Here is a 26,852-nt window from a genome sequence, read left to right as displayed (position 1 = left end):
TTGGATTGTGGGAAGAAACCTGAGCACCTGGAAAAAACCCATGCAAACACAGAGGGGAACATGCAGACCCTGCACAGACAGTGGCCCAATTTGGAAATCGAACCCAGGTCACTGGCGCTGTGAGGCAGCAATGCTAACCACTGAGTCGTCCATGCACTTTAGCACATTAAGTTCCTGAATGCACCTCTTCTGCCTGGGTAATTCTCATTGAAGTAATCTGTCGATAAGTTGCTTTAACCCTGTGGAAGGAGGAGCCTGGTATGGGGAGGAGAAGCTCCCCTGGTTGGATTTTTCCAAGGGCCTATTTTGGAGCCTCATAAACATGGTAAAGGTTTTCACACCTGTTCGACACCCAGCTGAACAAAAAAAAAATCATCTGCAGTTAGCTGAAGTTATTGTATTGGAGTTCAACAGAAAGAAAAAAAAATCTGCTATCCAGGGACTTTGGCTATTGAGTAGGAAAGAGAAATAAAATGTCCAATTGATATGGAAATGCAAAGGCACTGTTAGAAAATGAAATATGTCCAAAGGTTGCAGGCTGTGGCAGACTTTAATTTCCTTTTCATTTGGTGGAATGTAACAATGTTTGAAACCCCGGCACACCTAAATTCACAATTTTAATCTGCACAGTCTTCTTAATGTCTGCTTATTTGCTTTCTTATTTCATTTGCATTTTACAGCAGCCTCGCTCAGCACCAAATTCAACATACTGCATTCAACTGTTTCCACAGCAGTCAAAAAGAAATATATTTGACTTAAATGCCAATTACCATTTATCTTGTGATTATCACAGAACTCCCCGGACCAATTAATTTCCTGCTCCCTAGACATGCAGTTTACAAAAACGCTGTGGACTTTCAACTATCAGACCCACTCTCCATTTTCATTTTTCAGAAGCAATGTTGGAATACAACAAAGGCGTTCCTCAAAAGATGCTGCTCATGAAAGTGGGTTAGGCATCCGCAATTAGAATGAGACAGGATGTTAAAGGACATGGCAACAACATGGAAATAATGATTCTGCTGGAGCTTCAAAACACTATTGCTTTGCTGAAATTAGTCATCTATTGGTGTAAAACTGATGAATGGAGAGCAATATCAATCATCTAAACAACATTGCTGAGGCTACATTTGCACATTTTAAAGAAAATTGTGAAAATGCAGGCATCCTCGGCAAAGCAAGCATTTACTGTCCATCCCCCTGGGTAGGATGGTGGTGGGCAGCCTTCCTGAACTGCTGCAGCCCATGTGGTAAAGGTAGTTCCATGATGCCATTTGGTAGGAAGTTTCCAGATCTTGACAATGAAATAACATTTTATGTCTAAGTTAGGAAGGGGAACCCTTTTCTAAATTCATTGAGGGGATGTGGACATTGCCAGCATTTGTTGTCCATCCCTAATTGCCCTTGGACTAAGTGGTTTGCTAGGCCATTGGACATTTAAGACTCAACCACATTACTTTGTGTTTGGAGTCATATGTTGGCCATACAAGGTAAAACTGGCAGACTTTCTTCCCTATACTACATGAGTGAACCAGGTGGATTTTTATAAGTAATTCAGAAGCCATTTTATCTATGTATACAGGAGAGATGCTGAAGAGAGTTCAAAAAACTTAAAAAACAGTAATGATACCCGACAGAAACCAAACCTGTTCTCATGACTGAAGGTCACAGACATTGTCTCATGGGTCAAGGCTGGTTGAAACAGATAAAACTGGACTGGCTGGGGTATTGAATATTCAGGGTGGAGGTTTTCAAAGAACTCCTGTGTGGACAGTCCAAAGATGTGCGGGTTAGGTGGATTGGCCATGCTAAATTACCCCTTACTATCCAAAGATGTGCATGTCAGGTGGATTAGCTGTGATAAAATGCATGGCACTACAAGGATAAGGTGGGGGAGTGGGCCTGGGTAAGAACCTATTTGGAGAGTCGGTTAGACTTGATGGGTCGAATGGCCTCTTTCTGCACTGTAAAGATTTTATGATTCTATGAACATATTCTGGGGTTTTCCAGGAGAAACTGGGACAAATAAAAGGGACTAAAGCCAACATTTACTTCAACCCCAAGGCTGTGCCTTAATCCTTTTGAGCTCATCCAGTGCCTTCTGCACTTCACCAGAAAATAAAAGTGGAATTAGGAAGGTTGGAAGACCTGAGTGTCCTAAACCCTGTACAGTTCTCCGAATGGGCTGTACTGACAGTCCCTAATGTGTTATTGGATCTTTACGCCTATATTAGATGGTTTTTTTTGCTTCCGTTCATAGATAGATTCAAGAGTTGGTGGTGGGATGGTGATGGAAGGAGTGTGGTAACATGGCCCCTTTAAGTAGTGAGCCTCTGTGGACCATGTGATCAGACTGGACCCTATGAAGAGGGCATGCGGGAAGCCAAGCCAACTGGAAGCATGGGCACACATCCTCAGTCAATAATGGGGGGATCCTCAGTTGGAACCAGGAGGAGTAATTGTGCATCAGTTCTGTCAGATCCTTATCTTGCACATATATTGTGTTAGTTTATAAACCATTCTTGCTGAAGCCACAACAAATCAGCTTCCAATTTGCTGCATTGCTGAATGTCAAGGAGATGTTATCAGGCTTTATCTTGTTGGAGATACTAATTACCTGACACTTTGTGTGATATTAATATTACTTGCCACTGATCTTGAACTTGGATGTTGTCCAGGTGTGAGCATGGACTCTCATTACCTGAGGAATTACTGATTGTAGTAATGTCACTCAGTGGACTAGTTAATCCAGAAGCCCAGGCTAATATTCTGGGGCCACAGGTTTTCAAATGGCAGCTGGTGGAGTTTGAATTCCATTAATAAATCTGTAATATAAAGCCCAATCCCAGGACATGCACTCTTGCTCCCAATTAGCTCGGCTTTCCGCGTGGCCTCTCCGTAGGGTCCAGCCTGATCACGTGGCCCACAGAGGATCGCCACTTAAACCCATTTAGGTCACTAATGCCATTCAGTCCTGGTGTGGCCTATATGTGACTCCAGATCCACAGCAATGCAGTTGACTTTTAACTGCCCTCAGAAATGGCCTACCAGCCGTTCATTTGAAGGGGCAATTAAGGATGGGCAAAAGCTGCCTTTGTCAGCAACATCCACATCCCATGAAATATTAAAAGTATAGTTTTATGTGGTTCTTTGGTGTCATATTTGGTCAAATGCTACCTTAATTCCAAGGGTTATTGTTCTCACATTATCTAAAGAATGCAACTGCTGTTTCCCTATTTGGATCAAAGCTATAATAAGATCTAGGTAAGTAGTCTTGTCAGAATCCAAACTGAGCATTGGTAAAGAAGTTAACTGTGAGTGCCACTCAATAGAACGATCAGTCACTTCTTCCAGCATTTGGGTGATGATAGGTAATGGGCAAAAGCATTGGCAAATGAGTGGATTGGATTTTTCCTGCTTTGTATGGACACAACATAACTAGGCACTGTTTTTTCAGATGTTCAGTCCAAAGGTGGTTTTGTAGCTATACCAGAACAGCTTGGCATGGCTGGATCTGGAACTCAGGTCTTTAAATTTACAGTCAGACTGTTAACATGATCCCCCCCCTCCCCCCAGCTTTATCAAGTCATCACTTGATACTAAGTAGAATTAATGGAATTGGTTGTGGGCTGACATCTGTGATGATGAAGGCAGAAGATTGCCCACTTGTTATTATTGGCTGAAGATTGTTGTTAGTGCTTCAACCTCATCCTTTGAGCAACACATTGAGCTCCACCAACACTGAGGAAGGGAATATTCATAGAACCTTCTCTTCACATTAATGACCTAATTATCCACTACTATTCATAGCTGAAAGTTCTTAGGGCTGCAGACCTGAGTCCTGATCTGCTGTTTGTGGGATTGTGGAATTATAATCAACCGTATTCTGCTCTTATTGTTAAGCATCCAGGGTAATCCTGTATCATAGCATCACAGATTTGAAACCTTGATTGTGATTTCCTGAGCCAGTTCATTGCAGGCACAAATCCAGTTACTGGGTGCACGAGGGGGCAATAACAGGATTTGTGGTGGCAAGATCTCAGTCTGAGACAATCCCCGTTCCCCACTCTTGCTGGCGATGTAATCAGGTTCACACCCAGTGAGAGTGTGAATCCTACTACCATTAATTTAAATGGATTTAAATATGCTTAAATGGCACTGCTTCCAGAGTCATCAGGCGCTCGTTTCTCCCCCTCTTCCCACCACCCCCGCTGCTGGCATGACATCACCTCAGCACGAATCGATCCAGTTTCCAAAAAAGGAAACTAGTCGTGATGACCACCCCGGATGGTGAGGGACATGAATGTGCCCTGGCAGTGCCCCTGGTACCCTGGCAAAGCCCCAATGCTGGCATCAGGGCAACTGATTCGTGATGCCAGCGATGATGGGGGAAGGCCTTTATGTTCACTTTGAAAATGGCACCATGATCTCTGTGCAGCCTGTCACTCCACCTCGATCAGGCCTCACCCTACCCTGCCAGAATGACGGTGTAACCTACACCCTCCTACTGCTTTTTGACAAAGTGACTAGAGATCGGGAGTGAAAACCTGGCTGTGTTTCTGGGGAGAAACATACTAGTTTTCAGTCAGAACTTGACACTGCCATTTTTTGGAGAAAATTCCACCTCTTGTTTTCCCTAGATACCCCAGATGTTATTCTCGGCATGTTCTCTTACACTCCTCATCAGATCAAGGTTGACCACTTGGCTTGAAGGTGACACAGGAACGAGGGATAAGATGGATCAAGGGATTATGGGCTGTGACGGGAAACAGTAGCCTCGATACGTACTGCAAGTGATGTTCATTATGCAGGCCCACTGACACTTCAGCTGAGATTGGACAGTAGGTGATAATCAAAGGCTTCCTTGCCCGTGTTTGGCTTTTAAATAATGATACTTCAATGTGAGGATTCCCAGGACTACCCTCTTATGACTGTTTGATGTGTCCTGCAAATGGGACAGGAAATATCTATGGATGATACAAGCAATCTAGGATGTTGACTAATGGATTTGATTTGATGAGTTTTATCATGTCAGGTTGCTGGGAACAACTCTCACAGCTATGGCTCCACTCACAGTTGTTAATGAGGGGAGCTTCAGAGGACCAACTGGGCTGGATCTCCCTTCACTGTGGTCCTGAACAAATGCTGAGGCTGCAGTTAAATGAGCCATCCAACTTTATTCTTTATAGTGGCTTTGAAACAACTTTGTCACTTGGCAGCCAACATGAAAGAGCAGTTAAAAGTCAACCACATTGATGTGAAACTAGTTTACATATAGGTCAGAGCGGCTAAGGGCAGTAGGTGATATATTCAAGTCAATTATTAATTTTCAAATCAAATTAAATTAATGGATACTTTATCAGACACATTAACTCAATGAAAGGAAACTTGAGGGGATATATTAGTTCCACTTCTTAATTTTCCAATTAAATTACTTTAATGGATTCTGTATTAGAACTATTAACTCAATGCCATTCTTCTTAGTCAAGCCAACTATCTCCCTTTTTGCCCTTATCTTACACTGCAAGATAAATTTCAAGGTCACATAAGGTACCAGACTGAGGGGCTTTCTCTTATTGTATAAAATGACTGTAAGCTGACACCATTTGATGCAGTGTTTATCACTTTTATCAATAATCTAATGAATCGTTCTTGCGCTTTAACTATGTAATTTTACTTTAGGCAATTATAAGATTGTAATCATTCAAGAGTTTGTGACATTCAAGAGTTTCGCCCAGTTCCCTTACATACCACTTTTCCTAAGGCTCCTTGGCATCATAGACCCGTCAATCTGTTACTAAAAACCCAACAAGCTGACAGAATCCTTCAGGAAGGAAACCTGCTCACCCTTACACACTGGCCTGGCTTACTTGAGAATCCAGCTGCACACTATTGTGATTGGCTCTTAACGATTCTCTGAGATAGCCTGGCAAATTACTCAGTTATTTCAATTAACTAGAAATAACTTCATTGGAGATTATTCTTCTTGCTCCAAAGATGAATGCAGCAGTCAATTCATGCAAACCAGGTCAGACTTTGATTTGATTTATTATTGTCACATGTATTAGTATTCAGTGAAAAGTGTGACAGCCAGCCAGTTTACGGGCAGCACCGTGGCACAGTGGTGAGCACTACTTCCGCACAGCACCAGGGTCCTGAGTTTGATTCCCGGCTCGGGTGACTGTGTGGAGTCTGTGAGTTCTCCTCATGCCGGAGTGGATTTCTTCCGGGTGCTTTGGTTTCCTCCCACGGTCCAAAAGATGTGTTGGTTAGGTGCATTGGCCATGCTAAATCCTCCCTCAGCGTACCCAAAAGGCACCGACCAGAGTATGGTGACTGGGGGATTTTCACAGTAACTTCATTGCAGTGTTAATGTAAGCCTACTTGTGACACTAAAAATAAACTTCAGAACTTTTATCTATGTTATTGTGAAGCTGTTTATTCAGGAAAGAACATTGCCCACTGCATCTTTAGCCAAGAGGCAGTTTCAGATTAAAACCCCATCAGAAAAAAAAACAGCATCTTCTGACAATGCAGCATTCCCTCAATACAGACTCTAGTCTGCCTGGAGTTTGTGCTCTTATAGTCCTGGAATGGTCCTTAAATCCCAAAGTTATGACTTAGAGTTCCACCAACCTAACTCAGTCAAATTAAACAGGTTAATCCCTGGAAATGTGGCATGTCAGTTTTGACTCTCCAACTTTTACAGATGCACCATAGACAGCATTCTTTCTGGTTGTATCAGAGTTTGGTATGGCTCCTGCTCTCTGCAGGAAACTACAAAGTGTCGTGAGTGTAGCCCAGTCCATCACGCAAACCAGCCTCCCATCCGTCGACTGTCTACACTTCCCGCTGCCTCGGAAAAGCAGCCAGCATAACTAAGGGCACCATGCTCCCTGGACATTCTCTCTCTTCCACCTTTTTCCATAGGAAAAACGATACAAAAATCTGAGGTCACATACCAACCAACTCAAGAACAGCTTCTTCCCTGCTGCTGTCAGACTTTTGAATGGACCTATCTTGTACTACGCTAATCTTTCTCTACACCCTGGCTGTGACTGTAACACTACATTCTGCACTCTCTCATTTCCTTTTCTAAGAACAGTATGCTTTATCTGTATAGCGTGCAAGAAACAATACTCTTCACCGCATACCACTACATGCGACAATAATAAATCAAATTCAAAAACTCATGCAGCCATCTACACCCTCAGGATCTGAGGGTCTCATTAGCAGTGCAAGCCTGCTGCAGGCTTCCTGGTGGTGAGGGGTGTGTTCAATGGGAAAACTGATTGCACACTTCTCGCTGGCAATGGGATCACATTGTGCCGACGTTGCCAATCTCCCGCCAACATGGAGTTTGGAGGGGGAGGAAAATCCCACCCAATGGGTGGGATTTCCAAACTCTCTCACCTGAAAACAGAAAATTGCACCTAAGGTCAACAGATCTTTCTGTGGTCTGCCTCTCTCCCGCTCCAATTCCCACAGCAGGCAGGATGGTAAAATTCACCCCCATGTCTCTGTGTTGAGCAGGGAAATGTTCTATGATATATTAAGTGCACATCTCTAACAATACCAACTGTGATTTCCTGGCTTCAGTTTTCTTAGTTTAGAATAGAAACCTTACAGTGCAGGAGGAGGCCATTGGGCCCATCAGGTCTGCACCAACCATAATCCCATTCAAGCCCTACCTCTGTAACCCCGTGTATTTACCCTGCTAGACCCCTAACACCAAGAGTCAATTTAACTTGGCCAATCAACCTAATTCATACATATTTGGACTGTGGGAGAAAACCAGAGCACCTGGAGGAATCCCACACAGATGAGGCGAATGTGCAAACTCTACACAGTGGCGGAGGCTGGAATTGAACCTGGGTCCCTTGCGCTGTGAGGTAGCAGTGCTAACCACTGTGCTGTCCTAGCTCTGTTCTAAAATTCAAATCTGCAGTTGCAGTCCTGCGCCTGAGGTCCGGCGTAACACAGCAGTCAGACGGATGCTGAAATTGGTAGCCTGCCTGTCATTTTTAAATACTTTATTACCAAGCTTTTAAACTTGCTTACAAGCCAAATAACTGGAATGAAACATTGCCCACACCGTTACACAATGGGTACTCAGGGTACGCCGTCATAGTATTTACTTTTTTAATGAACTCTTGAAAAGGCAGATACAAAGGCTGCAAGTGGGCCTATGGCTGACTTTAGGAGTGTGTTTCTGAAGCATGGAGATTTGGCTAATATGGTTCACTGTGTTTTTCACAACATTTCAATCTGCACTAGGGCATTTTCTCAGGGAAGGGGACAAAATGGAAGTCAAATCCTGCATTATATCACCCGTGCTGTATATTATCAGACCATAAGAGAATTATCCATTCTGTCAGAGGCACCTCCTCACGCAAGGAAAAGGGGACAGGATGTAGGAAATGTGTGGAATTGGGGAATAAGGCGGGGGGGGGGGGGGGTGGTGTTGTTCCTGGATGGCTATTACTTTGGAGAGTTGGTGCAGGCTCAATGGGCCGAATAGCCTCTTTCTCCACTGTCGGAACTTTACAAATGAGTGGCTGTGACTGGCTTCCAGTTCATGGCCTGCCCCTCTATCTCCAGATGCCCCTCCCTGGGATTGCCGGGTGGGCGTGCTGCCCCCCCCATCTTATACAGCAAATGGCAGAATGCTTAAGAGTATTGGTAGACAGAGGGATCTGGGTGTACAGGAACGCAGGTTACTGAAAGTGGCAAAGCAGGTGGAGAAGGTGGTCAAGAAGGCATGCTTGCCTTCATCAGCCAGGGCATTGAGTTTAAAAATTGGCAAGTCATGTTGCAGCTTTATAGAACCTTAGTTAGTCCACACTTGGAATATAGCATTCAGTTCTGGTTGCCACACTACCAGAAGGATGTGGAGGCTTTGGAGAGGATACAGAAAATATTTACCAGGATGTTGCCTGGTATGGAGGGATTAGCTAGGAGGAGAGATTGGAGAAACTTCATTTGTTCTCTCTGGAATGGTGGAGGTTGAGGGGCGATCTGGTAGAAGTCTACAAGATTATGAAGGACGTGGACAGAATGGATAGTCAGGAGCTTTTTCCTGGGGTGAAGAGTCAATTACTACGGGGCATAGGTTTATGGTGTGAGGGGCAAAGTTTAAAGGAGATATACAAAGCTAAGTTTTTTCTTATATACAGAGGGTGATGGGTGCCTGGAACTTGCTGCTGGGGAAGGTAGTGGAAGCATGTATGATAGTGACATTTAAGGGGCGTCTTGGCAAATACATGAGTGGGATGGGAATAAAGGGATACGGTCCCCAGAAGCGTAGGGGGTTTTAATTGAGTTGGGCAGCATGGTCGGTGCAGGCTAGGAGGGCCAAAGGGCCTCTTCCTGTGCTGTAATTTTCTTTGTTTTTGGCCATGGTTGGTTGGCTTGCCTGCCCCCCATGCTGCTTACAATTGACTGCTCCATACGTTAATCGGATGCCTTTCAGACAGTGCAGAGGGGTTAGCAGGGAAGGGTGGGGGTAGGAGTCAGCAATCCAACACTTCCCATATCAGGCTCACCAGTAATCAGCCTATGGTATGAGGAAATAATTTCAGAATCATCCATGCTCCCTCAGTGTATTGTATTGAATTGCTGCGCACACATTTGGGAAGACATTCCGAAGGCAGGATAAACAGAGGACAAATAGTAATTCCACTGAGATTTGACAACTAAATTATGCCCTGGATTTTGCCATAGTAATGACAAGAGAAACCTCCAGCATTTCCTGCCATTACTCCACTGAAAGTGACAGCAACTTGGGTATCCAGATCAGAATAATGCAGAAATCTGCATTATTAGACTCACTGCTGTTAGTGAGTATATACTTCTCCACAGGGCGTGCTGTAGATGTTACACAAAATTCACTCTCCCTTCCAGTTCTACATAGTTAGTCTCACTGCAAAAATGCTTGTAAAAGTTACACCTTGTTGAATGAGGAGTGACTGGTGCATTAACTTCACAATTACAATTCCAGCCTCTGGCGACTGTCTGTGTGGGGTGTGTATGTTCTTCCCTTCTCTCTGTGGGTTTCTTCCCACATTGCAAAGATGTGCAGGTTGGGTTGATTGACTATGCTAAATTGCTCCTTAGCGTCCGGGAAATTAGCAGAGTAAATACGTGGGGTTACAAGGATAGGGATGGGGTGGGATTGTTGTCAGTGCATGCTTGATGGGCTGAATGGCCTCCTTCTGCACTGTAGGGATTCTGTTCTATTCAATTCATCATGACAACAGGAAATGTACAGCTGAAGATTATCAATCTTGTTGTTGCCATTTATCAATGATAAAGCTTAGATTATATTACAATAACTTCACATGGTAATTTCCACAATGGCAAAGTCATTTCAGGCTCAGAATATTAAAACAGATCTGTGAATCTCCACTCTTCACGTTTTGACAGCTTTCGGAAATCAAAAGCTGATGCAACTCATTTTACCCGATCTCTGCAGCTTACAGGAAATTTGATGTGAAGATGTCACCACAGATGCACCCGGCCTGCACTGAAACAGCATAATTAGTTTGAGAAAAAAAAAAATACAGTTGCACACAGTTTCATTGCACATATCATAAAATCATGCATGGCTGGAATTGAAAATACATCTTGGAGGGAAACATGGTGCATCTTTGCAATAACCAAGGGATGCACGTTGCTAATTCATTTTCACAAGGGTTGTATTCATTGAAATGATAACTGACTGTCAGTATATGCATGACTGAATTGGAAGGAAATTTAATGCATGACTTAGTTTAAAAAAAAATTGAGAAGCAAAGAGGTCTTGCAAGAGCAGGTTATTTGGAATCACAAGCTTTCAGAGCACTGCTCCTTCATCAGGTAGGTGGATATAGGTACACAAACACGGCATATATAGACAAAGATACAATTACAAGATAATTACAAATCGGAAGAATAATTAGTCTTTAATTTTTTTAAGCAATTGTTATGTTTTTGGTCTCAATTTCCTGGATCATACTTAGTCAGAAGTTATGCCAGTTTATGTGCCAGTCCTGACACCAAAATTTCCTGCAGACCTCATTTACCTGCATGGGGTTATAAAACTGGTGTCAAATAAGTGCAAAGGCAGTGCCACCAATAAAAGAGGCATAGGTGGAGTCTTCAGCCACAATGCCTCATTCTCAAACTTTATGACCTCTCCACTTCTATTATTATGCAGAATAGGGATTTGCCCATTGGGAAGTCAAACTCAACTGCGTAATACCAACACATAACTGGAGAGCAGAGATGCAAAACATTTCCGAGCCCTGGAACTGAGCACAATGGTCAAGCATACTGCATGTCTCAGTAGGAATGAAAAGGAACACCAAGTCAATAGGTATCAAACTCCAAAAGTCTCAGTCCTAGTATATTAAAGAAGAAAGTGGGCTTATTATGCTTTGCCATTCATGGAGATTATGGTCATATAGGAAAGGGTACTCTTGTGTACTAACTGCTATCAGATTACATGGTCATTCAGGGTCAAGACAAATGTGATTCGCTCCTGTGCTGTAGAATGGAAACTGGAAAGAAGAATATGTCATTAAAGATGTTAAAGCAATGGCGAGAAAGACTGACTGTGCTAAACTAATGAAAACACTTCAATGATAAGTTGAACTTCGATGCTATTTGCGACTGCCACAAAGGAGTTTTCTCTACAGCTGTCCTGATGTTTCACTCCTTGCTGTTTTGCCTCCAACACAGGTACAACATCTCTCCAGTACTCTTCATTGTGTGTCAAATTTACGCAGGATACAGTAAGGTAATACTTTGCAGGATCCATTATCCGGGCTGCATTGCATAGTCAAGGCAGTGAAATACCCTTCAAATGCTTCTCAATGATCACTCCAATAGAAGCACATGCTTCACTGTATACTCTTCAGCTGTTATTCTTGCAACTCTTCGAACACGATACAAGGGTAACCTTTGTCACCCATGAGCATCCACTTATTTGATTAAGCTTCTTGATGACAGAATTCATTAAGGTGACAACAGTCAGACAACACTTGCAGCAAACAAAGGCGTCTTCTCAGACAGCCACAGACCAGCTGAAAGTTAAAACATGGTACTCCTTTCTATCAAGATAGTTGAGGGGTTAAAGCTCAGAGTTTTAAGTTTTAAAAAATTCATTCACAGGATGTGGGCATCGTGGGCTAGGTCACCATTTATTTCCCATCTCTAATTGCTTTTGAGAAGGTGGTGACAATCCATCCTCTTGAACCTTGTGTTGTAAGTATATCAACAGCGCTATCAGCACTAGAATTCCACTATTTTCACTCAGTGACAGTGCAGGAATGGTGATACATTTCTCAGCCAGGATGGTGTATGGCTTGGAGGGAAATTTGCAGGTGATGGTGTTCCAAGTCATCTGCTGTTCTTGTCCTTCCAGGTGGTAGAGGTCAAAGATTTGGAAAATGCTGTTTAGCTTTAGCGAGTTGTGGCAGTGCATTTTGCAGATGGTACACACTGTTGCCATAACGTATCAGAGGTGGAGGGAGTGAATCATAATAGAATCCCTATAGTGCAGGAGGCTGCCATTCGGCCCATCAAGCCTGCACCAACAATTCCACCCAGAGCTTATCCCCATGACTCCGTGTATTTACCCTAGCTAATCTCCCTGACACCAATGGTCAATTTAGTATGGCCAACCCACCTAACTTGCACACCTTTGAAGTGTGGGAGGAAACTGGAGGAAATTCATGCAGACACAGGGAAAATGTGCAGACTCCACACAGATAGTCACCTGAGGCCAGAATTGAACACGAGTCACAGGCACTGAGGCAGCAATGCTTGCCACTGTGCCACCCCCATGAATGTTTAAGCCTGTAGATGGGATGCCATTCAAGCAAGTGCTTTGTCCTTGATGGTGTCAAGTTTCAGGTGGTATGGTGGCACAGCACCTCCGAGTGCTCCAGTTTCCTTCCACAGTCCAAAGATGTGGGGGCTAGGTTGATTGGCCATGCTATATTAACCCAAGGGTCAGGGGGTTAGCAGGGTATTTACGTGGGGTTATGGGAGTCGGGCCTGGATGGGATTGCGGTCAGTGCAGACTCGATGGACCAAATGGCCTCCTTCTGCACTGTAGGGATTCTATGATTCTTAAGTGTTATCTGATCTGTGCTCATCCAAGCAAGTGGAGAGTATTCCAGCACACTCCTGACTTTTGCCTTGTGGATGATGGATATGCTTTGAGAAGCAGGTGGTGAGTTACAAACTGTAGAACCTGCTTCTGTGTTTATATGGCTGGTCCCATTCAGTTCCTGGGAAATGGAAACTCCTGGATGTTGGAATTTTTTGGGGAAAACACATTAATTCAATAAAGTTGGCTGGCTTACTTATTAAACTGGTGCCCTGCAGCCATACTAAATATTCTGATATGCATTTCAGTGACTTAACAAACACTCACCCTTGAATGTTATCGCATGGATCACACATGCCTGCTTGAAATAAGCCACTGGCATAAACATTGAATGCAGTCACCACATCCACTATCCCAAGCAGGTCACCTTAAATGTAAATCTTCATATTGAAACTGCCACAGATCTCTAATCACCTCCTTGGTGAAGCACAGGTTAGTCACAGAAAGCACAAAGACCTGCAATTGTTCTAAGTAGTCTCTAAGTCAGTTTTCTGAGGTGGGAAGGTAGAAGAGGTAACTTTTTGTTTTAAATCCAGCACTACAGCTGTTTCACTCTATTCCTCTAAACTGCACTGGTCCTCCTCAGTGTTTTTAAATTCATTTGTGGAACCTGGACATCACTGGCTGGGTCAGCATTTGTTGCCCAACCCTAAATGCCTGAGAGCAGTCGACAGTCAACCACATTGCTGTGGATTCTAGAGTCACATTTAGGCCAGACTGGGTAAGGATGGCAGATTTCCTTCCCTAAGGGGCATTACTGAACCAGCTGGGTTTTTCCAACCATTGACAATGGTTTCATGGTCATCAGTAGATTCTTAATTCCAGTTTTATTTCAATTGAGTTCAAATTCTACCACCTGCTGTGGCAGGATTTGAACCTGAGTCCCCAGAACATGAGCTGAGTTTCTGGATTAATGGTCTGGTGATAATACCACTAGGCCAACACTCCGCCCCCACCCCCTTCCCTCCCCCAATAAACATTGCATACAGAACAATTTCCTTTTGGAATCCCAGGCCAGATTTCACCATTAAGCTAGCTCACTTTGGCACGCCAGCTACAGTGTTAATACAGCCCACAATGACCAATGATTCATATATCTGACTGTAAAATGATATTTGATGCCCACAGATAAAAATAGATGTTATCCGTATTAATATGCCCTCGTGATAGACTCATGACAGCTGACTAAAGGGTTCAGTCAAATACTCCAACGAAAATGGTTGTAATTTCTACAGTATTCAGGTATTTTGTGCAGCATTTTCTGACCATGCTTTCTCCAAGACTGGAAAGTCCTGCCCGAGGTCATCGCAAGGTCTACCCACTGCAAATCCTGTGGCAGGCAGGATGGGAAAATGCCATCCTTTGGTTTCCTGGTGAAATCATTTCCAGAAAATAAAGTATGTTTTTTTAACAGCTCCTTCAATTGATGTTGTCATCAAGATATTTTGGAATTATCATTTTGTGAAGGAAAATTATAGCTCATTAATTCTTTTCTTGATGTGCAGTTCAACTGATGCTTTGTCAGTGTCGAATGCATTTTAATTCAATAAGTAAACCGTAATTATATTATAATGCAGTTTGCAAAAGCATCTCATTTTAATACTAATACATGTTCAGATATAGTTAGAGTGTATTGATTGAATCCACAAATTGCGCTGTTTTATGACATTTCACAATCAACAATTTTTGCCCTGCACAATTCCAGTATACTTGTCTCCTAACACAAGTGTTATAGAGAAATTAAGTTGGACATTTTCGGCCAGAATTTCACAGGCAGGCCTGCCCTGATTCCGGGTTTGGGCGAGACTCGGAAAATGACATTCTCCGTTGGTCCCGGGTGGGATCATACGAACCTTGGGCGGACGTGCCAGTAAAATTCCGCCCTTAGTCTGCCAGTGACATCTTTTTAAAGAAGTTATAACATTGCAACAATATGTCATTGTCATATGTATACTTGGGCTAAATTGGTTTAACAAAACATATCACTTTCTGGAAATTTCCCATTTGGATCAGTGCTTCCACCAAATAATCAGAGATACAAAATTAAAATCAAAGTATGTGCAGCTCAAAGCGGAGTTAAAGCCCCAATCAGTGCATAATCTCATCGAATGACAGGCTCTATGGGCCAAATGGCTCTACTTCTCCTATTTCTTATGCTGTTAGGTTCTTAGAACTTACAAAATAATATACATTTCTGCTGTCAGAATTTTCTCCTCAGAATTATGATTATCTTTGTAGATTATTTTACCTGATTGGAGCTCCTCTTGATTGAGCTGGCTTCAACAGGACTGTGATGGTTGTGTCTGACTCATTCAGAGGTGCATCTGTGTCATACAGTGGCATTGAGGGGGCTAGCAATGGAAATCAAAATTCATCATAAGCAGGAGGTAGATATCATCAGATTAATGCACTCTTAAAACAGTCAATCATTTCATTTTTCAAGTCTTATTTCTCCACTTAGGATCCCTTATTTATGTCCCACTGTGCTTCCAAGACTGCTGTCAATGGCCTGTTCCCAGGCCTCAGCACTGCAACGCCATACTGGTCAGTAAGAAATGCTATAATGGTGATGCTGGCAAGCTGCTTGTGTTTAGTCTGTGCTCCTCACAGCCAAGGAATATGTTTCAAATGCGAGAGACAGGGATATATGGTGAATATTGAGCATAGGGAGTTTAGGATAGAGGAATTATCCTAATGATTAGCACTTGGCACATCATAATATTCAAGGCTATGGGCTGGTAGATGGGATCAGGTGGAAGTTCAGGCGTTTTTCGTGTGTTGGTGCAGACTCAATGGGCCAAAGGGCCTCTTCTGCGCTGCATGATTTTAAGGCCAATAAGGATGGTTTTACGCAGATTCTTGATAGGAAGGGAGGTGCAAAGTAGAGGAAACCAGGTAGAGTTCTAAATTCAGGGGCAGAGTGGCTGCATGAATGGTCAATAGTAATGGAGGGGGGTGGGGGGGGAGGAAGATGAGGGTTAAAACAGCCCAGTGTTTAGTCAGCACTCATGATCCATCCTTGAAACCCCTCTTGTCCTATTTGGAAATCAGAATTTTATCCTTGACCCTGGTCTCTCCCTTCCCTCGGATTTCCCAACTGAAACTGAAATTACGTCGGAAATTTCTAATTCAGCCTTCGGCCTAATCCCCGAGCAGCTATTACAGGGCCACTGAACAATTATTAAATTTAAACATCTCTAATGACTACTCGCATGGGAGCTTTAATAGATTGAGATTTTATTGGTGGAGGATCTCTGCTGTTTGCTTGTGTGCTGGCCTCATTCACTGACTGTTTTATGAACTGTTAAATCCTAGAGGTCAAGAGATGCAATCAAGCATGGCTCACTGATATAAAATCTGAAGTCTCCCTTTAAATGAAACATCTAGTATCACAAAAAAAAACTAAAATACCTCCAATCTTATTTGTTAGTTGATATTATATATCCTGGCAAAGTCAAATTACCTTTGGGGTATTGCTATTAATAGTCCGATTAAATATGACAATTCACCTGTGTTAAGTGAATATTAAATACTTGACGTATATGGGACAAGCTCACAGAAATCATTTCAAACGGCAATGACACTCAGGGGTTAAAAATTGGATTTTGCGTCTGCAAAAGGTACCCACTCCAAAGGGGTACCTTTGACCCATTGCCTGCTGGACAAAGTAACCAACCTTCTTAGATCTTCACGGTTTCTCCTGAGCCCTCATTACTTTAAGTCTGTTGGTTGCGGCCCTACATCTGTTCAGAACCTCTTTCTCCACTCTCTCTCTCTTTTTTCTTAACTGGGGTCTGTCCTGGTTCACTCTCCCTGTCCTCTATCTGGGGCTCTTCTTTTGGAGTACCTCCCTATCCCAGATATGCCCCCACCCCCCCCATTTCTTGCTTACATGATCTGGGTTTCACGCCATTTCCTTTTTATGCAGGTTCACTGGGTCTGTGCTTGGTCCAAAGAGCTACAAAATGCCAGACTGCCCACATCTTGCTTGCTCCCAGTCCAGACACATGCACAAAAACCCCCCTTGAGATTTTTTGGGACTTGAAGTTTCTGACCTCTGCCCAATGAGAAAGTGAGCCAAATAGTGTAACACACATTAGGTGTATGATGGAATGCTTTTGACTTGGCTGAATGAGTGCTGCTCCAACAACACTCATAAAACTTGACACTATCCAGCAACCACTTTGATTGGCACCCAAGTATTTATCTTAAACATTCATTCCCTCTACCATCAGCACACTGCCTTCTAAAAGATCCCTGCAGTAACCTGACATCAATTCCAAACCCTCTACCACTTAGAAGAGCAAAGGCAGCAGCTACTCCCTACACATACCCCTCCATGTCACACAACTATATTATTACCTCCTTCAGTGTTGTTGTGTCAACATTCTGGCATTTCTTGCCTTCCAGAGCAGTGGCTGTACCCACACCAGAAAGACTGCAGTGGTTCAAGAAGGTTATTCAGCACCACTTTCTCAAGCACGATATTATAATGCAGGAAGCCAATTGTTGATGGATAGTATTGGAGCCAATCTTTACTCAATCTGACATTTACTTGTAAAATTAAATGTTACAAGAATACCATCCTGAAGTTAACTCCACTGCAGTTTCAATGCATGTTTTATATATGCGCTCAAATGAAACCTTTGTTACTGCCAATCACTGGCACACAATTAATGCAATTAATATACACTCAAAAAGTATGGGAAATAAATGTTGGCTTAACCAATGACACTCATGTCCCATAAACAAATTTTTTAAAAAACAGGTCCTCCTCTTGGAGTTAACTGAGAGGCACTCACCACATGTTCAGTCAACAAGGAAGTGCAAGATGAAATGATAAATAGATAGAGAGAGAAAATAATATCAAGAGAATGGAAAAAATGATAGGATTGAGAAATGAAAATTGACACAGAGAAAACATCAAAAAAAAGTTTGTTAAAGCCTCAAACATCAAATAAGACCTGAAAGATTGAGACTCCACACTTGTAATGATTAAGTTGAAGTAGCAGAGAGACTCTGGTAATTGCAGCAATTAGTATGTCATTAAATGGATATTAGGACTTAATATGACTTGATCTAACCTTAAGTGACAAATTTAATTGGACCCATGTTTTGCAGAGTTATGGCAATGCTACAGGCCTTCCAAATGGCAAGCAGAACCCAGATTCAGATGTTCTGCCCCATATTGCTAATCTGGTGGGGGAAAGCCAAATACGTGAGGAAAACACAAACTCAACAAAATAATTTGCACTGAGACCAAAAAAGACCTAGTTTTCCCTGTAGCAAAGGTCTTAGCCTATAGTGAGGGAGTTGCAATGTTTCAAAGTTGATGTAAATGCTCTTAAAGAACAGGTAAGATTTATGGAACTGTTATGATGTAAAGTTAGTTTGACCCTAGCTTCATAAAGATAATTTTTCAACATGTTCATGAGGAATTAGTAAAAATCCAGTGTTCTAACAGTTACAGTAGATGTTTCTTGATGTTAACCTAAGGGCTCCTTTAAAAATATTTGGCTGCTTTCCACAACCTACAGTTATCTCAGCAGGAGACCTCTATGTTTAGAGTTTGATTGACTGTTAAAGAAGTTGATAAAAGATTAGCTGTCTTTGTTATGGGGTGTATGAATAAGAGTTATAAGGGATAAAGTGCTGGATAAGGTGGGAATATTTTGAATGGGCTTTCATGAGAATGTTTTTGTATTATAATGAAGGCTGTGTTAGGTATTTAGACCTTTATTTTATTTAATCACAAAATGGTTGGTAAGGTCTGCCCTGGTGAATTATGGATAAGTTGGCACAGAGGGAGTAAAGGGTGGTTGATGGGTTGGCATAGCTTGGTGTGCATTGCCATGGATGGGAAAAATGGAATGTGTGGAGTGGTGGAGGGAATGAGGAGTGAGGGCCAGAGGGTCAAAAATCTAAGCAAATAATTGGGGACGAAATTTCGAAGAACCAAAGTGGTGTTTTAAACAATCTGTTATGTTACTTGGATATTCCTGTGACCATCTCTGATTTATATTCGGGGGCAATGAGCACAATTCCATCATCCATTTCTCCTCGTTGCTCTCTGCACCATGAAGATCCCAGGGGAGTCTTTCTCCCAAGGTGGAAGCAGTGAGCAGTGAAATTTTCTGACTTGCGCTATTGGCCTTGGGAGTGAAAATCTGTGCCATTGTTTCCAGAGTATAAGAACAGGAATAGCATACAGCTCAGTTGAAACTTAGAAATCCTATAGTGCAGAAGGAGGCCATTCAGCCCATCAAGTCTGCTCTGACAATAATCCCACCCAGGTCCTATCCCTGTAATCCCACATATTTACTCCACTAATCCCTCTAACCTACTCATCCCGGGACACGAAGATGCAATTTAATATGGTCAATGCACCTAATCCATACATCTATGGTCTGTGGGAGGAGACCAGAGCATCTGGAGGAAACCCACGCAGAAACAGGGGAATGTGCTAATTCCATACAGACAGCGACTCAAGCCGGGAATCGAACTCAGGTCCTTGGAGCTGTGAGGCGGCAGTGCTAACCACTATGCCACTGTGCTGCCCTCTGATTAACCCTCTATACTTAAACGGGAAACCCGACAACAAAACTAATATTGGTGTAGCATGAGCAATTTTTTTGTTTTCTGTGTTGAGTTACAGATTGGCCATTGTTGAAAGCTACTGCAGCATCTATGCATTAACAATGGGGAGCATTATTAGCCTTCCCTAATTAAAAGCATCAAATTATAACCAAATATCACAATTAGCTACAGAGAGCTTCTCAACTTTATACAAAACAATCTGTCAAAGTATAAATTATGGGTCAGAACATCAGTGAAGAGGCAATCACTACTGGCGTTGTCAGCATACTCCGTTTTAATGACCTCAGTGTGGAGGTGCACATTTCTCGTTTGGGTCTCCATCCAGGGCTTAGTGAGAAAGGTGCAGCATAACATCAGATCCAGACTCCTCTCATTGCAGGGCGGAAGTGTAGGACGAAGAGAAGTCATGCCCCCTTTCTTATGGTGCTATCTGCTGTGGCAGAAGACAAGTGTGAAAGGTGAGCGGTTGGGAATGTAGGCTGGTTAACAGAGCGATGGGTGGTCGGGGAGGCAGTCGAGGGAGGCTAGTTTGGGTGATCAGTGGGGTTTGGTGGGGCAATTGGATGGTCAGGGCAGGCAGGCCACTGGTTGGTTGTGGGGGGAGAGCTCAGGTGGTCCGGTGTGGACTGGAGGTTGCAGGAGTCACATGGACAGGGGGAGGAGTTCAGATGGTCAGAGGGTGGTGGGGGGGGGGGTCAGGTGGTCAAAGTGCTGTGTGTCAGCAGGAAGGGGGTGAGGTAGCCAGGTGCAAAAGTGTTTGGGTGATAAAGGAGAGTCAGGTTTATAAGCTCGTGGAGGTTGGGAGGGTAGTCGGGGAGTTGGGGTAGGGGCTAGTGGTGGGATGGGAGGAAATTTGGAGGGGTGGGAGAGTAGTTGAGAAGTTTCCTTGGAGTCAGAAGGTTGTCTCTAACCTCCCTTGAATGTGATTCAGACTTCACCACTGTAAGGGATTCTGAGATATTCTACCAATACTATTGGTCTCAGCTGGGGGATGGATGTTGCATGATACCCCTTCCCCCAATCAGAGGTTACTGCTATCTGACATCCCCCTGTAGTTCCTGAGCTCCTTTTGCTCCATTCTCCAATGATAGAGTTAGCTTGGTGGCCTTCTTTAGATCCAAATTGGATTCTACCAGTAAATTCTTTTGGGCTGTCACATTGCTGATTCCACAGACCAGCCTATCATTCAATATGTCATTCAGGGATGGCCCAGATTCACAATGCTCTGCTAATTTTAGCAACCTGAAAGAGATACAGTGACAGATTACCCAGGGATTGATTAAAGATGGTCCAGAGGGAAGAAAGAAAACTCAATTTACTCCTTGTTGCCAATGTAATATTCTTACTGAGGACAGTCTTCCATCACTAGTCACCCTCTATTTACAGTTTATCTGAAATGCTGTTCAGTGGCTACAGAATACATGTCAGCCCTGAATCTTTTGACTATCGGCCTGAATGGCGGCAGCTAGTTTTAAACTCCCTGCTCCTCTTTCCCTATTAGGCTGACCTCTACTCACCTAAAAAGGGAGCTTGTATGCTAGAAGGTCGAAGGACAGATCTACTGACAATCCCCCATGGCCATCATAACAGTTGGTAATTTGATATTGTAATTCAGCAAGCATATAGAGGCTGTAGATGGTTAACTATCTTTACCTGACAGAAATGAAGTAACCAGAACTGATAGCTGTAATTGGATATTGATGACTTCAGAATAAATGTCTACTTTTGATAGCTGTATGCAAATTATTCAGGACAGAAGCATTTTCTTCTCTCCATGAATCATTCCCCCAGAGAATAGAGAGACAGAATTATAGGGATTTCTTGGCCTTGCTCAACTCAGAAAATCCTGCCCGAGGTCAACAGACTTTCCCATTGTCCGCCCCTCGCCCACTATGATTCCTGTGATGGGTAATGGGGGTAGAATTCCAGCAATTGTATCTATGTAGAGATAGTTAGAGTTTGGATCTATATGGAGTCAAGCACTAAGGTGGGGGCGGGGGCATGGAAGGCAGCTAGGAATTTTTACTCCATTCCTTGCTTGCTTCAAAATCCAAATTCAAAATTCAATTGAATCCAATTCATGGTCCACGCAAGACAGACAAACAAGATCCAAGCTGATAAGGTAAGGCATTGCACCCCATCTTGGGTTTGATCTGACGCTTGATCTTAGCCAAAAGGCTAAGGTTAAGATCACATCGCAATGATCTTGTTGAATGACAAAGTAGACTTAGTAGGACAAATGGTTTACTTCTGCTCCTATTCCTTTTTGATTTACATCTGCAAATTAATTACAAATGATTGTTCTTAATTACAAATCTCTCTGTCTCTCGACATACTTTATCTCAATAACCTTCGTCAATCCTATGTTTCTTTACTCTTCAGAATTTGGCCTTCATTCCAACCATCTCTATTCACTCTACTATTAGTGCTGGAACATTCTATCGCTGCTGCTTCTCTTCCTTCCGTCAATAACCTTACTTCAAAACATACCTCATCAATCTTTTATTCCATCATTATCACAATCCTTCCTGCCCCATTTACTAATCTCGGTATTTACCGCTTTGTGATTTTCTTACATTCAAGGCGTTCTATAAATACAAGCTGCTGTTTTTGTTAAAGTTGCTCATTTTTAGAGGAAATGTTTCCTTGCAGGTTTAAGTAGGGGTGGCATGGTGGCACAGTGGTTAGCGCTACTGCCTCACAGCATCAGTGACCCGGGTTCGATTCTTGGCTTCGGTGACTGCCTGTGGGGAGACTGCACATTCTCCCTGAATCTGCGTGGGTTTCCTCCGGGTGCTCTAGTTCCCTCTCATGTCCAAAAGACGTGCTGGTTAGGTGCATCGGCCATGCTAAATTCTCCCTCAGTTTACCCGAACAGGCGCTGGAGTGTGGCAACTCGGGGATTTTCACAGTAACTTCATTGCAGTGTTAATGTAAGCCTACCTGTGACACTAATAAATAAACTTTAAACCTTTAACGTTTTTTCATGTGTTGCCTTTGACTTTGTGCCATCCAGGTGTAAATCGTTGGGCATTTGTAGCTAGATTTACAGCAATAAAAGTAGTTGATATTCCCCTCCTGTCATTTAATCTTTGTTGTTTTATTTTTATGCTTGCTCATCATTTGTGAAGGGATTATACCATTAGCAAATGGAATACCATTTATCACCAGGAAGGTGATGCTCTCAATTATCCTGATCATCAGCCGTGTATGTTAGTCCACCATTGGTGACATATTGAAGCAGAATTCCCACATATTAAAATATCCCTCAAAATTGAAATGTGGATCCTTAAAATTCATTTTAAGAATAATAGGAATAAAACAAACTCTGGACTTTTGTCAAGGGAATTTCTTGTGTTTTGATGCCATGCATTTTGGTGTTTAAAAATGCACCATCAATGTACAGGGAGTAGAGCTGTGGGAATTGCAGTTATCTTGGAACTATGTATGGAAGCAAATAATACAATCCCAAAAATACCGCTGAGAACTTTGGAAAATCCTGGTAATCTATTTCATAGATTTTTGTTTTGATCTGTGTGCTCAAAATAAATCAATGTAACTGATTCCAAATAGGCAGCATCGTGAAATGGTATCCCCAAAATACCAGTTGAAAGAAACACAACAATTGAAAATGGAATTTAATTTATGCAGTCGATGTGAATGAGTGGCATGAGAATAAGACATTTATCTATCCCATCAAGAAAAGAAACCAATCCAAAGGTATTTTAGTTCTGGTCGCCACATTCGCAGAAGAATGAGGATGCTTTGAAAATGGTGCAAAGAAGGGTTTACCAGGATATTTGAATTTACTCTGAACAGTCCCGTGTTCAGGTGGGGTTATGATTTAATTTGTATCGCATTCTCAAGAACAAAGAAAATTACAGCACTGGAATAGGCCCTCCAGCCCTCCAAGTCTGCACTGACTGTGCTGCCCGACTCAACTAAAACCCCCTACCCTTCTGGGAACATATCCCTCCATTCCCATCCTATTTCATGTATTTGTTGAGATGCCCCTTAAAAGTCACTGTTGTGTCCACTTCCACTACCTTCCCCCGGCAGCAAGTTCTAGGCACTCACCACCCTCTGTGTGTAAAAAAAACTCCTGCCTCATACAAGTCCTTTAAACCTTGCCCCTCGCACCTTAAACCTATCTCCCCTCTACAACTAAACATTCTAAAATAGTTGAAGAACTAATTTTCTTCAATTTCATGCATTGCACATTGCAAACTCACGTCCAACAACACAACTTTCTATTGGTGTCCTACTTCAAAGGATAAGGTAAAGTACTGCGCAGGAACAGGCCCTTCTGCCCTCCATGCCTGTGCTGTTCGTGATGCCCTAACTAAACTAAACTAAAAAAAATCTTTCTTTGCACTGTCCATGTACTTTGGATAATAATAAGAATTTCCGTCATAGGCTCAAGACAACCAGCTATCAATGGATTGAAACATTTTAATTCTGTACATGGAGAATTCATGCAGACACCCTGGCTTCCTTAACAAGGATTTGTTTGAATTATAGAATACTGACTGTCCACCAACTTCATTACTCCTGTGTGAGATTGCATTTGTTTCCCAGTTTCCCAACTCGCCTCTCAAAAATAAGCCATGAACGAACATTTCTGAGAAGCCACATTTTTAAAAACTTTAACTCATTTCCTCAATTAATTTATTACTTACTTTCCTTTTCACAACTAGAAGTCAACACTCAAAGTGCAGCTAATGACCAGGCCACATGCTGCAGGATTATCTTTGTACTAATACCTAGTACAACTAATTGAAGTAACTTGCGTAGCATGAAAAGAGCTGCGCTATAGATTCCATCCTTCAAAACTGCTAAGTTTCCCTGTACCTTTAGAAATAGTTAATGCAGGGGACCACTGTGATCTTAGAATATCAAGACTGATGCTGCCATTACTGTTAACATTTGGATGATAAGTTCTCGTAATAAATGCAACATGCAAGTAAAAAGGTCATTAATCAACTTACACTAACACGCACATGCACCCAATACCAATACCTCATTGTACATGTGAAAATTTAGAGGGTTCATTAACTCATGTCAAATACTGCATTTTTAGTTTGCATGTATCTTGATTGTTGCTATGTAAATGTTATGTTGCCACAAACACCATGTCAGAATTGAATTGTGTTAAAGAAAGTTTTGCTGAAATTGAAGATAAACTGAGCTACTGAAAAAGGAGAAAAGCTAATTTAGGGAATCCTGCAATTAACTGACAATTGACCAATGTTTTTTTCCTGGTGCAGAGGTCAGAACAGTGGCCTTAAATAGACACATGCAATAGCTAAAACTATAGGTGTCCCCTTGGTCTCAGCCTACTGAGACCAACTGTGAACAATTGGGATCAGAACCATTTTTAATCTCAGGATTCAAGTCGAAGAACCTCTCCAGTTCAACTCCAATTGGGGCAACAGACCAATTTACTGGAATCTTGCCACTGAATTCACTCCAGGTGTAGATCACTTCATTCAGTGATCTGATCAAGGGTTTCCCAGTCAGCACTCTCCAATATTTCTTCCTCAAACAGAACAGTCCTGCAGAAGAGTCATATGGACGTGAAACATTAACTCTCTTTCCCTCTCCACAGATGCTGACAGACCTGCTGAGTTTATCCAGCATTTCCTGTTTTTAATTTCAGATTTCCTGCATCCACAGTATTTTGCTTTTTCTTAAAATCTGTTATTTTCAGGTAAAATGCATAGTAATGTGAAATCCAAATTGCATCACAACAGTCATTTAAGAGCCAAACATTGCTCTACTCTGGAGCCTAGGCTACGTAGAAGATCATAAAGTCATAGGGGTTTACAACATAGAAACAGGCCCTTCGGCCCAACTTGTCCATGCCACCCTTTATTTTTAACCCCTTAAATTAATCCCATTTGCCTGCATTTGATCTATATCCCTCTATACCCATCTTACCCATGTAACTGTCCAAATGCTTTATAAAAGACAAAATTGTACCTGCCTCTATCTATTACCACCTCTGACAGCTTGTTCCAGATACTCTCCGCCCTCTGTGTGAAAAAATTGCCCCTGTGGACACTTTTGTATCTCTCCCCTCTCACCTTAAACCGACGTCCTCCAGTTTTAGACTCCCCTATCTTTAATATACAGGTTTACTTAGAAAATCTTTTTGGACATTCATTGCCTTACAGTTAATGAATACTGAGCGATTTAAAAAAACACTAAATCCAATTAATCCCTGTTAACCCCATTAATAGGCATGTGTATGCCATAAATAATATTCAGTGTGCAAATGCAATTGTGGGCTTTGAAAATCGGAACACTGTTGGGAAAAATACATTTAGACACTCATTATTCACGAGGTTTATTTAGGCTGCATTTGGAACAATGGCCACGCTTCTCCCAAAAGCGCTGAATTGACGGAAAAGCTGTTCTAGGTCGCAGCTTCTCACCCGAATCTCTGCACTCTGTGCACTGCAGAGGTTGCAGTTATAAATATTACTAAAAACCTGCGGGGTGCGGGGCCTATGCGTGGCGGAGTCTGACAGTTCTGGAACTCTGCACATGCCCAGTAGCTCTGTCAGACTTCCCATTTGCTGGCCAGCTCGATTGGGACCCACGCAGTGCTTTCCCTCTAACCACCCCCACTGACCCGATGGCAGCCCCCACAACCATTCCCAGGCCAGCCCTGACCCTCCCCCACCCTCGTCCTAGAGCGCCCCGATGCACAGCCTACACCCCCCTGCAGACTCACCCCCCGCTGATCCCCTTGGGTCCGACCCCCCAACCCCAGAGGCAAGCCCATCCCAATTGTTGCTCTCCCTCCATCACAGGCCGATCCTGTCTGCAGAGTGGCAGGGGGAGCCTCCAACCCCATTGATTGCCCCTAGGGCCTGCCCACAATAGGCCCCCACCCACTTGGCACTGCCCAATGCTTGATGGGTGGTGCCATGGTATCCTCTAGGCATGGGTACTTTGCCCCTTGGGCATTGCCAGAGTGCCCATGCTCATGGGCTACTACCCTCGCCACCCAACACGTGGGGGCCCCAATTTCCCTCCCTCCATTCCAGCGGAGTCTCCCACTAGTTCCCCAAATGTGGGGAGCTAGTCTGAA

The 26,852-nt window shown here is 42.8% G+C and overlaps 1 protein-coding gene across 5 annotated transcripts in view; it reads right to left on the bottom strand.

Moving 5' to 3' along the window:
• Positions 1–26,852, bottom strand: part of LOC145353875 (receptor-type tyrosine-protein phosphatase T-like) — a 1,296,999-nt gene that overhangs the window by 372,718 nt on the left and 897,429 nt on the right. For all 5 annotated transcript variants that reach the window (XM_080204786.1, XM_080204787.1, XM_080204789.1 and 2 more), the window contains exon 11: positions 15,405–15,507. In XM_080204786.1, the coding sequence (XP_080060912.1) occupies positions 15,405–15,507 (103 nt within the window). The remainder of the gene's footprint in view (positions 1–15,404; positions 15,508–26,852) is intronic.

The sequence above is a fragment of the Carcharhinus amblyrhynchos genome, chromosome 16 (genome assembly GCF_965287045.1).
Source record: "Carcharhinus amblyrhynchos chromosome 16, sCarAmb.v2.hapA, whole genome shotgun sequence".
Classification (NCBI taxonomy): domain Eukaryota; kingdom Metazoa; phylum Chordata; class Chondrichthyes; order Carcharhiniformes; family Carcharhinidae; genus Carcharhinus; species Carcharhinus amblyrhynchos.
The sequence above is the reverse complement of the archived record's forward strand: the minus strand, read 5'-3'. Positions and strand labels throughout refer to the sequence as shown.